Genomic DNA, 13782 nt, shown 5'->3' with positions numbered 1-13782 from the left:
AATAGTCTCCTTAGAGACTAAATGAATATGCTCTGTAGGAAAAGAAATAAGAGGGATATTACCTGTCTTAGTTCAGGCTGCTATAACAAAGTACCACATACTGGGTAGCTTATAAACAACAGAAATTTATTTCTTACAGTTCTAGAGGCTGGAAGTCTGAGACCAGGGTGCCAGCATGGTCAGGGTCTGGTGAGGACCCTCTTGTTTGTTGACTGCCAACTTATTGTATCCTCTGTGTTTTTCTTGTAAAGGTACTAATCCCGTTCATGATGACTCCACCTTTGTGATCTAATAACCCCCCCAAAAGGCTCCACCTTCCAATACCATCACATTGGGATTAGGGTTTCAACATGAGGATTTTTGTGGAGACACATTCAGTCCGTTGCATTACCTGTTTATTTCTCAGCAGTTATATGATTTTATGCAAAAGAGGAAGAAAAATGTGCCCTTTTAATGCTGATGTTTGATAGTTCTATGAAATGTTTAATGATTTGATTAGTATTTTGACTGAAAGCTTTTTTTTTTAAAACATTTGTGATAACTGAGTATTTATTAACAAAGTAATGGTGGTTCTTTCCCTTTTTTTTCTTTAGTCCGAGGGTCAGAAGGACTATACATGGTGAATGGACCACCACATTTTACAGAAAGCACAGTGTTTCCAAGGTATGGTTTATTTTGTCGAGTAATGTTATAGAGAACTATGCAATGCATTCTAAAGTATTTTTGTTGTTATATTCTGAACAAAAAAGAAAAAGAACAGATAAGCTTGTTTCTTGGGACATATTATGTAATATTAACAGAAGATGGAAAGAATGCATATTCTCTATCAAGAAAAATGATCTTTAGATTTGAAAATAATAGCTTAAGCATGTTTAAAAGAAAAGGTGTAGACAATAGTGTAATTCAGTTCATGCCTCTAGCTTAGAAGAATTTTATCTTAGGGACTGAGGAAAAACCTGCAAATCTGATAGCCAAACCACTGCCTATAATCTTCGATAAATTATAGAATGAGAAAGGTATAAGAAATGAAGAAATATACAAAAAATGTATACATATAAATATATAGCTAGATAAATAGACATTTTTCCCAAAAAGAAATAATGGAAAGGTAAACCAAAAACTAACAAAGGTGATTATCTATAGGAGGAGAGAGAATTGCAAGATCCAGGGGACATGTCTGTAAATGAACTTTGGTATATATAGTTTTGACTTTGGACCAAGTAATTGTTTTAAATTTAAAAAAAAATTTAAATGGAAAACGGGAACAAGTGAACCTAACTTTATATTAAGTTGGTGACATAACCTTATGATGATGTGCAATATTCTTAAATGCATTCAATAGTTTTATTATTAATAGAAAATTGATATTGTCCTTTTAAATCTATTGTAGGGTAAAACAAATAATTATGTTAATGTCATTAGGAACCAGAGTTTCAGCATAAGAGTGAAGTGGGGAGATAGACTTGCATGTATCAATATGAATTCATGATTTCTTTTCATAAAAACATTTGTATTTCCTAGTTCTGTCCACTCTAAAGGTTTAGAGCCAGTGATAACCTGGTAGCAGTAAACACCTCACAGATTATGATCTCTAAATGCCATTCTTCACTAAAAGGAACCAGTTCCTTGGAGGAGTGGTCAACTCCAGGTATAGGACAAAAAATATATGAGTTGAGCCATACATATCTTTTGCCAGAAAGCGAGGAAGTTATAAAAGGCTGATGGGGTTTTGCTAAACTGTCACAGGAGTCAACCTGAAGGGGTTTATACCAACCTTAGATGGGACAATTTGAGTGTTAAGAAGAATAATGACTCTAAGAATTCAGACATGTTAAGTATATAAGTCGTCTCTAAAAAAATCCTCCTCCCTCCAAATCTTATTGGTCAGCATTAGAAATCAATGGGATCCTTGTTCATTACTTTGAAAATTGATAAAGAAAGAAAAAATCAAGCATTTATGTTGCCTTTCCTATACAAACTATTTTTCAGTAACCAAATTGTTGATGAGGAAAACTTCTTTATAGAACAGTAATAAATTTTAAAAGAATGATGGGATTAGATAATCACCATTTCATTATCCTAAAGAAGTCATGTATCAGTGGTTCTCAAACTTTTGCACGCATCACAATCATCTGAAGAGCTTGGTAAAACATAGGGTACTGTTCCCTCTTCAGATTTTCTGATTTATTAGATCTGGGGCAGGGCCCCAAGAATTAGAATTTTTAACGAGTTCCTAGGTAATGCTGACACTGCAAGTCTAGGGACCACACTTTGAGAACGACTGATCTATGCAAATGATCATTAAAAGATGCTGTTAGATGAACTGTTGATAGGGAACTTTATAATCAGGCTGACATCATCTGACGCTATTGACCATTTTTTTTATTAGACTCAGTTCTCTAGAACCTTGTTACAGGAAATATGGGCCCAAGATCAGCCATACTGGCATCACCTTGAGCCAGTGCAGAAATCAGACATCAGAACATCTCAGGCCCTACTCAGCTTACTGAATCAAAATCTGTATTTTAACCAGCTCCTCAGTGATTTGTATGCACATTAATATTTGAAAAGCACCACTTTAGAAAATAAGAGTCTGTGTTAAAGCTTTTGTGCTGCACTTCATTGGGGTGTGTAATCCCAAGGCAGCAGGATTGAGGGGGAAAGGGAAATGAGACAAGGAAGAAGTGAAAGCAAATATAGAGTGAGGTGCACTGAACTGACCACAGATTCACAAAATCCATCCAAGTTGCTTGGTCATGCAGAATTTCTCCAGAGAGGTTGTATAGAACCACTGTGCCTTAGAACAATCTATTTTGAAGAGGATGGGTATGAAATTGGTCTGCAGCCAGAATCTTCTTTTGATCTGTTCGGGTTAAATCTGAGTGCCAGTACTGCAATAGGCATAATGGAAGCCATGCTGAAATGTGGCCTTCATTCTTGGAGAGTCTGAGACAACCAGTGGTGTTAGGAGATGAGGTGGCCAGGTCTCTTCGTTGACTAGCTGGTGCCTGGGAGCAGGAAGGATTAGGTGAGTCTGAGGAGGCGCATAATGAGTCCAGTACAATCTCAGCATCACTAAGAGTAGAACAAGGAGACATTATGTGTCTCCTGGTAAGTTGCAATAGGAACTATGCGGTACTTACCTTCTATGAAGATTTTTAAAAACCTGCTTCTAATCAAGCTTTTAGATGAATGGTCCTTAAATTTGGCTGCACATTAGAATGACTTGGGGAGCTTTTAAAAAACCAGATATCCAAATACTAGGTATTAAATGATAGTAAGGAATTATTGTTAATTTCATGAGTTGAAGTGGCATGGTGGTGGTTCTGTTTTTTAAAAATGCCCGCGTCAGTTAGAGACGCATACTGAAGTATAGAGTAAAATGATATGACATCTGGTTTTGCTTTAAAATATTCTGGCATTAAATATGAAAGTAGGGAGTAGATTAAAGAAAATTGACCATGAGTTAATAATTAGTTAAGCTTGGTGATAGGTGTGTAGGGGGGTTATCATACTTTTTCTCTATTTTTGTGTATATTTGAAATTTTTCATTTAAAAGATTGTTCCAGAAGGAAATAGACAAAATTTTCCAATTGCCAAAATTAAGAAAAGAATTGAAGTCTGGATACTATAGTCTAGGAAGCTTGCCTTCATTCTTAAACATAATTCTAGAATGAGTTATTAAAAAGACAATTTATAATCATTACAGTAAGGAGGTAATTATTGGAGTCAAAATGAGCTTGCTAAGAATAAATTGTTTCAAGTTTATCTCATTTCCTTTCTGAGTAGAATTTCCAGACACATCAGAATAGATCTATAAACATGATTTTAGCAAAGTATCTGAGAAATGAGAAAGTCTTTTGGTTGAATGATGTTAGTGACAGAGTTGTCATTGGTTAAGAGCTGTGAAGTCAGCTGACTAATGAGTTGATTTAGTTTGAGGGAAGGACTATTGGTGAACCACAGGAGCTTGTTCAAAGGTCATGCAATATTCTCATAATTAATTTAGATGATAGCTTAGAATGATGTTTTATAATTTATATTTTACTTAAATCTGTGAGGAATGACTAATGCTTTTAAAAGGGAAAATGAAGATATAAGTAGATATCAGTAGGCTGGAATAATAGACCAAAAGTTGGGTAGGATTTAAAAAGAATAATTGTAAAATTCTGCCTTAAGGTTCAGAAATGAGTTGCACAAGTATAGAATGGAGGACATCTTGGTCATAGCTATTTATGTAAGGGAGTGAGAAAAAAAAATGTTTTAGTAACTACACACTGAGGATAAGCTACCATTATTGTATGATTGCAGAAACACAAATGTCATCTTCCGATGAATTAATGCAAAGATAGTGTTCAGGGCTTCCCTGGTGGTGCAGTGGTTAAGAATCCGCCTGCCAATGCAGGGGACACGGGTTCGAGCCCTGGTCCAGGAAGATCCCACATGCCGCGGAGCAACTAAGCCCATGTGCCACAACTACTGAGCCTGCACTCTAGAGCCCACAAGCCACAACTACTGAAGCCCGTGTGCCTAGAGCCCATGCTCCGCAGTAAGAGAAGCCACCGCCATGAGAAGTCCGCGTACCGCAACCAAGAGTAGCCCCTGCTCGCGGCAACTAGAGAAAGCCCGCACACATCAACGAAGACCCAACGCAGCCAAAAATAAAAAATAAATAAAATAAATAAATTTATTTAAAACAACAACAACAGAAACAAAGACATTGTCCAGTTTAGAAGGGGTGTACTGGTCAGTTCTCTGTGTGTCGTTATTTGACATTTCAAGTACTTGTTAGCCACAAAGTTCTGATCTAATGTTGTGACTACACATATGGACATCTGTACACACATGCACACATTTCTGTTTGGGTCTTCATTATCACTGGGAGATGTACTCACAGTAGCCATCTCCAGTTGAGAGATACAATACTTAAAGTTTTGATCGTTTGATAGAAGGTTGCCAAGAAGTTCAAGTTCCACAGGTTAGTTTTTGTACAGAATCCTGCATCCATATTTTTTTAATGTGAAAAGCCTCTTATCGTTGTTATACTTTCTGTCTCTGCACATGAGAAATTGATGGAAGGTCTTTGTCCTTCAAATCCAGGGTCACTTCTTGGCCACTGGAGGATATTTTATCCACCATTGTTTTGTTATGCAAGTAGTTTGGGAAATTCTTCACAAAACCTCCATGTTGAAATCCTTCAGCTCTCTCAAGATAAGGGCTGACAGCTGGTAGCTCCCACATACACCTACATTTTTGGGTTTTCACACCAACGAGTTATTTACCCCAAAGAGCTCTATTTCTTACTTAACATTGGTCTGTTGGTATAAAATCAATTTCCAGCTTTACAGTGGTAGTTGGCACTGCATTTTAAGCGAGAAAGTATTTTTGGTAGGCTAAAGCATTTTGGAATTATTTTCTAAAATTTATGTAAGTTCTTAGTCATTAAATTTGTGGTAAGATTGTGGATTTTTAATCAGATTTTTAAAAATATTAATGCTTATTAATTTAATCTTTTTTCCTTGTTATTTTCAGAGAATCTGGGAAAAATTGCAAAACCTGTACCTTTAGTAAGGATGGGACCTTGTTTGCCTGGGGCAACGGAGAAAAGTTAGTGTTCATTTATATAACATTTTATGTGTGTGTTGTGAATATAAAACATAATTGTTTTATGTGAATAACATGTATTTGGATGTCATTTATGAAGTCCATCTTTTAATGTCTTGGTGCTGTTAGGTATTATCTCCAATATAACATCCATAGAACATCTCCAAAGTTGTTAGTTTCTATTTATGTGCCAGGACTTCTTTGAGTTCTCTAGTTACTTAGAATTAAAAATTAACATATGAAAAAAGGCAATTAATTTAATGCAGAAGAAGCTGAGAGGTTGTTTAAAATAGTGCTCTAAGTGATTGGTTACGGTTTCTTAAGTTCTGCACTAACACTTAGAGAAAAACTGTCTTTGCTTGTTTATGATAGGTACCTTATATCTTTGCTATTAACTTATTAACAACTGTCTATATTTATTACTGTTAGTTTTATTGTGTATAACAGCATGTCATCTAAGTATAAGTTATTCAAAAGTATGTTTGGTATAGTCTGTATTACATAAAATAATCAGATTACAAAATTGGTCTTGCAAAAAGAAAAAGTATTTTGGTTCAGTGTTCGTAATTTCACTTAGAAAACCAATTCTTTTCAATTTTCCATAGTCACTGTATTTCAGTTCACAGAACCAGGAAAATGCCTGAATATTTGTTGCTTGGTTTAAAGTTATTTTTGTTGTTTTTAGCCAGATATAATATCTTAGGTTTTTTAAAGGGGGAAAAATGATTACATCCTTTTGAAAAGTATATTTTAAATGTTTCTTACACAGTGGTACTATATTCTGAGGCCTTTCAGCTATCAGGTCAGATTGGATTAACACATGATTTTTAAAAATGCTAAGATGATTGCGTTGAATTAGTTGATTCACTTCTATGACTATAAGTAGCTGGCAGAATTAGCTTTTATAATTAAAAATGTTCATCAGTATTTTATTTTTTTTTAAGTTATTGAATCCAACCAACAAACTAATACTCTCAAATGATTAAGAATATAATTATATTGGGTCTTATTCACAATGTTAACAGACAGTCTTACTCTCAGCCTCAAAGAAAGGACGTACTCTCAACTTCTCTTATTTCTTTAGGTGTAACCTATTGTGGGTATTTGGGGTTTTTTTTTTTCAATCCATATTTTATTATTTTTATAATATTTATCTATATATATATTTATTTATTTTTATTTGGTTGCGCTGAGTCTTAGTTGTGGCAGGTGGGCTCCTTAGTTGTGTCACGGGAACTCTTAGTTGCGGCATGCATGTGGTATCTAGTTCCCCGACCAGGGATCGAACCCAGGCCCCCTGCATTGGGAGTGCAGTCTTAACCACTGCGCCAGGGAAGTCCCTAAATCCATATTTTAGTTTACACTATTTGGGTAATGAGTTGATAGAAATTTACTGTCTGATGGGACATACCATACATCTTTTCATTGCCTATTATCTTTTTGAGGTATCCCTTACTCTACTAGCTTACAGTTTATTGAGTAAGTCTATTTTCACTTTGGCAATTATTATTAATTATTTTATATGTCATATCTCCACTTTGTTTTCTGTTGGATTCCACTCAATCCTCTTAATATGTCCCCACATGTTGTGTCCATCTTTTTAATAGATTTTTTTATACCTGGTTCTAGCATTTATTTCCTTAAGTTGCTGCAGCCACAACAATATATATTGTTCCTGGGGCAAGAGAAACAGATATAGTGTATTGATTGTGGTCTTTGCTGGGTTCACGGTTAACTAAGTCAGAAGCTATAATTGATTTTTCCTTAAATGTGTGCTTATTTAAATTAAAATAAACACCCTTCATTAAACTAAGAATAACTTTAAAGTTTATTAACAACAACAAAAAAGAAAGCTTCATGTAATTCTAAAATATGTAATTTACAGTAAGTTGTAAAGAATCTATAGCCATAAGTGTGTGTGTTTGTGTGTATGTTTCTGTGTGTTTAAACAATATACGGTAATTGTTTATTCTTACCAGTTGCCGCTTATCCTAACCCAGTGTCCTCAAACTTGAGTTGAACAAAGTAACTTTAAGGAATTTCTGCAGTGAGATGGAGTATCTTTTTTTTTTCTTTCTTTCTTTCACCCCAAGGACTACGTAAGAGCAAGTCAGGCCAAACAGGTTTCAAAGCATTGCTCTGGCATTTATTAGTAGTATGCTCTTGGGCAAATCATCAAATCATTTCATTTTTCTAACCTTCAGTTTTACCATTTGTAAAATGGAGATGATAATACCTGTTTTATGAGATTGTTGTGAGGATTAAATGAGAAAATGTACATAAAGTGGTTAAACCAGAACATGGTTCATAGAAAGTGTCCCCAAAAGTGGAAACTGCTTTTTTTTTTTACAATTATTGTCATTTTTGTCATTGTACCACGATAATTCTTACAGTAATATCTTTTGGAGACTGCTTCTGAGATTTTTATAGGCATCAAAAGTATCCTTGCTGATTTCCCTAGCTGCTGCAGTTTCCATTTACTCAAATTAAAAAATATATACTTTTCGTTTTCTCTTGGATTTGAGATTCCTCAGCTTATCTGTAGATTTGCTCTGTGTTCACTTAAAGGCCTGTTTTTTCCTTTTTGGTTGAAGGTGGTATCTATTGTACCTTCCTGCAAATTCTATATTATTTCCCAACACCAGCCTTAAATAGGGACCTTTTGGTAAAATGTACACTTTTTTACGTTAAAGTGTTTATTGGATATTTTCCAGAACTGACTGAAAATTGATTTTTATGAGGAATGAACACTTTAGAGTGATCTGTATTTAAAAAGAAGTATGAATGTTTTGGATACTGCTGGCTATTGTGAAACAGTATTTCATTGCTGAAGTAATTTCTTTTGAAACCAGAATAAATGTTATCAATGTCACTAACAAGGGACTACTGCACTCCTTCGACCTTCCAAAGGCAGTTTGCCTTGAGTTCTCGCCAAAAAACACTGTCCTGGCAACATGGCAGCCTTACACTAGTAAGTATTTTCCAGTTGTAAAAATATTCTGACAGGACCAACTCAACTCAGTGGGAAAAAAAAGGAGAAGGTTTATAACTTTATAGGAAAGTAATTAATATTTATGATAGTAAATAGTGTTTGAGAATATTTTTAATCGACAATGAATCTTGTATTCCCCAAATAGAATGTACTTTAAGTAATTTCAAGGTATAGTAAGTTAGTGAGAAGATCCATCATGAGATAGAGGAAAAGAAAAAAGCTCAAGGGAAAATTTATAAAGTAAATAACCAATGGATAGAGAAGATTGCAAAAATTATGAAGAATAATGACCTTTAAAATAAAAAACGTTTTATATAATTATAAATGAAAGAGGAAGTACAGTAGACACAACATCTAAGAAATGTGTATGGTATGACAAAGAGTAGGAAATGGTGTGTCATTTTCTAACGCATTTAAAGATCTAGTATACGTTATATGAACATTTTATTGGCTTGGCCAACAGGTTCGTTTGGGTTTTTCCATAACATCTTACAGAAAAATCCAAACGAACTTTTTAGCCAACCCAATATATAGCTGTGCTTCATAGATCAGTGATAAAATATTGGGTCTCGGTATAGGGCTTATTTTAAGAAGCATTTTGTAATAATGTGGATATTGTTGAATAAATATATGATAGTAGTTCACTGTTGGGTTATAAACTTCCTGAGTTCGTTCTTCCAAGAGGCATGGACTCTAATGAATATTATTTTTCCAAGTAAGTAAAAGGAAAATTGAGAATCAGTTGAGGACTATGAGTGGTTTTATATAACTTTTTTTCATGTGTGTGACTTATAGACACAGCTTTCGTGATAAGACAGTTTAATCTGTTTAACAGCAAACTATGTCACACTTAATAAATAAGAAATCTCTTAAGTATTCTTAAAAACTGCAGTAATTAACTCATTTCAGAAATACAAAATTCTGCTCAAACAGCCGTCATATTGTCATGGCTTTAGGAATGGATGATTAAATCTATAATTAAAGCTAGAGGGGAAAGTTGATTTAAAGCAACTCTTACCAGATCTTTATAATCTTGTTCAAATTTTTTCTAAGAATGAAATCTTTTTACTAGTGTTAGGAGACAATTACTGCAAACAATTTTGTTTTTATGGCAGCTTCTAAAGATGATACAGCTGGGATACCTAACCTACAACTTTATGATGTGAAAACTGGGACGTGTTTGAAGTCTTTCATCCAGAAAAAAATGCAAAATTGGTAAATAAATGCTTTAAAATACTAATTATTTTTAAATATTTTAAATATCTTTGTTGTATATTATTTGTTTCTCTGGTATTGATTTAGAAAATAACTTGTCAGATCAAAATCTAGATCTTTAAGGATTTTGTATGTGAGAATGTAATAGAGTAAAAACTTGATCTTTTATTTAGTATTTGAATCAAAAGGAATAATATTTTTCTATTATATATGCTGACTAAAACTATTAGTAACTGACTTGACATCATATTTATAAGTATTTTTCCTTAAATAGTAAATAATATCATAAACTTTAACATGTTAACATATGATGTTACATTCTATTTAAATTTTTTTAATATTCTTTCTTTTCAATGTAGGTGTCCATCCTGGTCAGAAGATGAAACTCTTTGTGCCCAAAATGTTAACAATGAAGTTCACTTCTTTGAAAACAACAATTTTAGTATGGAAAGATTTATGAAATAATTTTATTATTTGCTATAAATATGTACAGTTTTTATTGCCTTATATATGATATCATAGGGTTCTCCTAAATACTGTTAATATATTAACAATTTCTGTTATAGTAATTCATTTGAATAACTCCAAGTATAATTGCTAGTAAAATTTTATAACACAAACATATTCTTTTATAATAAATTTTTACTATCTAATAATTACTATTAAGACATTTGAGTACCTCTTTCTGAGTTTAGTTGCTATTGAAATTCTGTGATACAAATTTTTAAAGTATTTTGTTGTGTAGAATTTCAAATACAAAAGTAGACACCTAGTCCCATAACCATCAGCCCATTGCCAAACCTTCATCCATGCATCTGTCCACCTACCATCTCTTTTACTCTGCTAAAGCAAATTGTAGACATCATGTAATTTTACCTATAACTATTTCAGTATGTATCTCTGAAGATTAGGGCTCTTAATATTTTTTTAAAACTTAGTCATAATACCATTATCACAGATTATAGAATATCTGGTCAGTGTTCAAATTTCTAATAATTGAAAATGTGATAATATTTTTAAAACTCAGGATCCAAATAAGGTCCTTCACATTGCAATTGATTTATATATCTTTTAAGTTTCTTTAAGCTATAAGTTCCCTCTCCACTCTTTTTTCCCCCTTGCAATTTATTATTTAAGAAACAAAGTTACTTGTCTTATATATATTCCCATATTTGAGTTTTGCTCTTGTATCCCATTCTGTAATTTAACATGTTCATCTGTTTCCTGTAAATAACTATTTGGATCTAGAGTTGGTCAGCTTCAAGTTCTTTTTTGGGGAGCTGAGGGCAAGACTACATCATAAGGCAGTGTTCAGTTCTTTTATCAAGAAGCACATAATGTCTCATTGTCTTTCATTTTGTATGGTTAATTGGCGTTAATGTTCAATGCCTCGATCCATTATTTCATGCGTGGTTAAAAATTGGTGATACTATAGTTTCCCTCCTTCCCCTGTCATTTATTAGCTGTACTACCTCTATAAGGAGAAATTCCCCTTTCTACTATTTGGTTACCTAGTGGACCATTTATATCGGAAAGGCAAAATAAATGTTCTTCTCCTTTGTCACTTTTAATAAAATGAGTTCTTTCTTTAGCAATCTCCATTGCAACCAATTAGTCCCCACCCCCAACCTAATGAACTATGGATTTAAACATGATCTGTTTCAATCCATTTTAATTACTATTCTTATTGATTCTCAAATTGTCCCATCATTGGTCAATTAGTCTTTAATGACTTTTTTGCTATATGGTAGGACAGATCTTTCTAGGATTATCTTGTATATTTCTTGCTACACCTAGAATCAGCCAATTTTCCAATATACTCTGCTCCCTTTTAGTGGGAAATGGTATTTAGAGACCACAGTCTGGGTGTAGAGGATTCTCATTGCTACTGTGTTGATTGATCATTGTTCCTAGGCCTTTTTTTTTTTTTTTTTTTTTTTTTTTTTATCTTATATCTGTATTGCCTTTTGCCAACACCCAAGAATGTGGTTCTCTGGGATAACAGGGGTGATAGTTTGAGAATATCACATCCACATAATTATTCATTTGCTTTATTCTTCATTGACCACATAGCATTCTTAGAATAGCAATACCAACAGTAACACCTATAACATGATTACTGAAAAATAATTTAAAGAAGAAAGTTTTGCAGTTCCTTTTGTCCTTAGAATATTCCATTGGTGACTGAACACTTTTTAGTACAGTCACCGACTTACAATAGTTTGAGTTAAGATTTTTCAACTTCATGATGGTGTGAAAGTGGTATGTATTCAGTAGAAATTGTACTTTGAATTTCAGTCTCTTCCTGGGCTAGTGCCATGTGGAATGGTACCCTCTCGTGATGCTGGGCAGCAGCAGTGAGCCACAGCTCCCAGTCAGCCACATGGTCACAAGGGTCAACAACTGATACACTTATAACTCTTTTGGACCTGTACAACCATTATGTTTTTCACTGTCAGTTGAGTATTCAATAGATTACATGAGATATTCAACACTTTATTATAAAATAGGCTTTGTGTTTAATGATTTTACTCAACTGTAGACTAATATTAAGTGTTCTGAGCACTTAATATTTAAGGTAGTCTAAGTTAAGCTATGATGTTCAGTACATAAGGTTTATTAAATGCATTTTCAACTTATGATATTTTCAACTTACCATGGGTTTATCAGGACATAACCCCATCATAAGTCGAGAAAGTAGAATGGGAATTGGTAAATGTTCACGTGTACAGAAGATGACATGCAGGCTGATTTTGACACCATCTACACAGTCATTTAGCATTACCCTTCAATTTCCTGCTTTTGAGACTTAATCCTTTCCCCACTAATTTGGGGTTAGCTTGTTTGCTTATCTTACTTGCATACCATACTTGCATGCTTTATGAGCATACCAAAAGAAGGGGGCTGCCAGTTTAGCAGTTTGGTATGCTACTTTTGAATAGCTGTTGATCTCTATATTTGAACAAAGAAAGAGTAATAGCTCTTGATCCCGTTAACTAGGAGAGCGTAGTGTTCATAACATGGTTTCTTACTGCCTAGCACAGAGTAAGCACTCAACAAATACCGGCCATTGTTATAGTTACTATTGTTGATTATCATTGTTGTGGATCTGTTTATCACATTAGTTACAGAATTTTCATTTCCACGTTCTACAGTAGCAGGCTAGGGTCATCTGTCCCATCGAATGGGCTCTAAGACTACTTTAGTTCAGAGGTTTAAGAGAAGAGAACTGATATTTACTTAATACCTACTATGTGCCTGGCACTGTACACTAGGAATTAGGTATGTAATCCCATTACTTGCCCAAGGTCACACAGTAGTGACTGAGTAGGAATTCAAGCACAGGTCTGTCTCACTCACCCATGCTTTTTCCACTATGTTGCTCTGCCTCACCTACATGAGACTACAGTGAGCCGTTTTGTGTATAGTTACGTTAACCTTTTATAATGCATTCAGAATTTGAGATATGTCTATTAGTTTCTCTCATTAATCTAATACCATTTACTTTTTTTTTAGATACATTTGCAAATAAATTGCATTTGAAAAAAATTAATGATTTTGTGTTATCACCTGGACTCCAGCCGTACAAGGTAACTGCTAATGTTTTTATTTGTTCATGTGGAATATTATGAGATTAAACCTTTTCCTAGTTTTTAGTGACTTTAAAAACATGTCCATCTTAGTTTATATGCTTCAAAAAATTTAAGTCATTATTTATGTCTGTGTATCTTAGGTGGCTGTCTATGTTCCAGGAAGTAAGGGTGCACCTTCATTTGTTAGATTATATCAGTACCCCAACTTTGATGGACCTCATGCAGCTTTAGCCAATAAAAGTTTCTTTAAGGCTGATAAGGTTACAATGCTATGGAATAAAAAAGGTATGATAAATATATTTTATCTCCCATTTTGTTTATCAAGCATTAATTTAGACTTATATTCCTAAGTATATATAAAAAGAAAAGAGTATCAGT

The 13782-nt window shown here is 33.7% G+C and overlaps 1 protein-coding gene across 2 annotated transcripts in view; it reads left to right on the top strand.

Moving 5' to 3' along the window:
* The window catches only part of EIF2A (eukaryotic translation initiation factor 2A), a 40397-nt gene that overhangs the window by 8824 nt on the left and 17791 nt on the right, over nt 1-13782 (top strand). For both annotated transcript variants that reach the window (XM_061194560.1, XM_061194559.1), the window contains exons 2-8: nt 594-663; nt 5533-5607; nt 8457-8575; nt 9712-9811; nt 10171-10253; nt 13328-13401; nt 13545-13689. In XM_061194560.1, the coding sequence (XP_061050543.1) occupies nt 594-663; nt 5533-5607; nt 8457-8575; nt 9712-9811; nt 10171-10253; nt 13328-13401; nt 13545-13689 (666 nt within the window). The remainder of the gene's footprint in view (nt 1-593; nt 664-5532; nt 5608-8456; nt 8576-9711; nt 9812-10170; nt 10254-13327; nt 13402-13544; nt 13690-13782) is intronic.

Source organism: Eubalaena glacialis, chromosome 6 (genome assembly GCF_028564815.1).
Source record: "Eubalaena glacialis isolate mEubGla1 chromosome 6, mEubGla1.1.hap2.+ XY, whole genome shotgun sequence".
Taxonomy (NCBI): domain Eukaryota; kingdom Metazoa; phylum Chordata; class Mammalia; order Artiodactyla; family Balaenidae; genus Eubalaena; species Eubalaena glacialis.
This window is presented reverse-complemented; position numbering and strand designations above follow the sequence as displayed.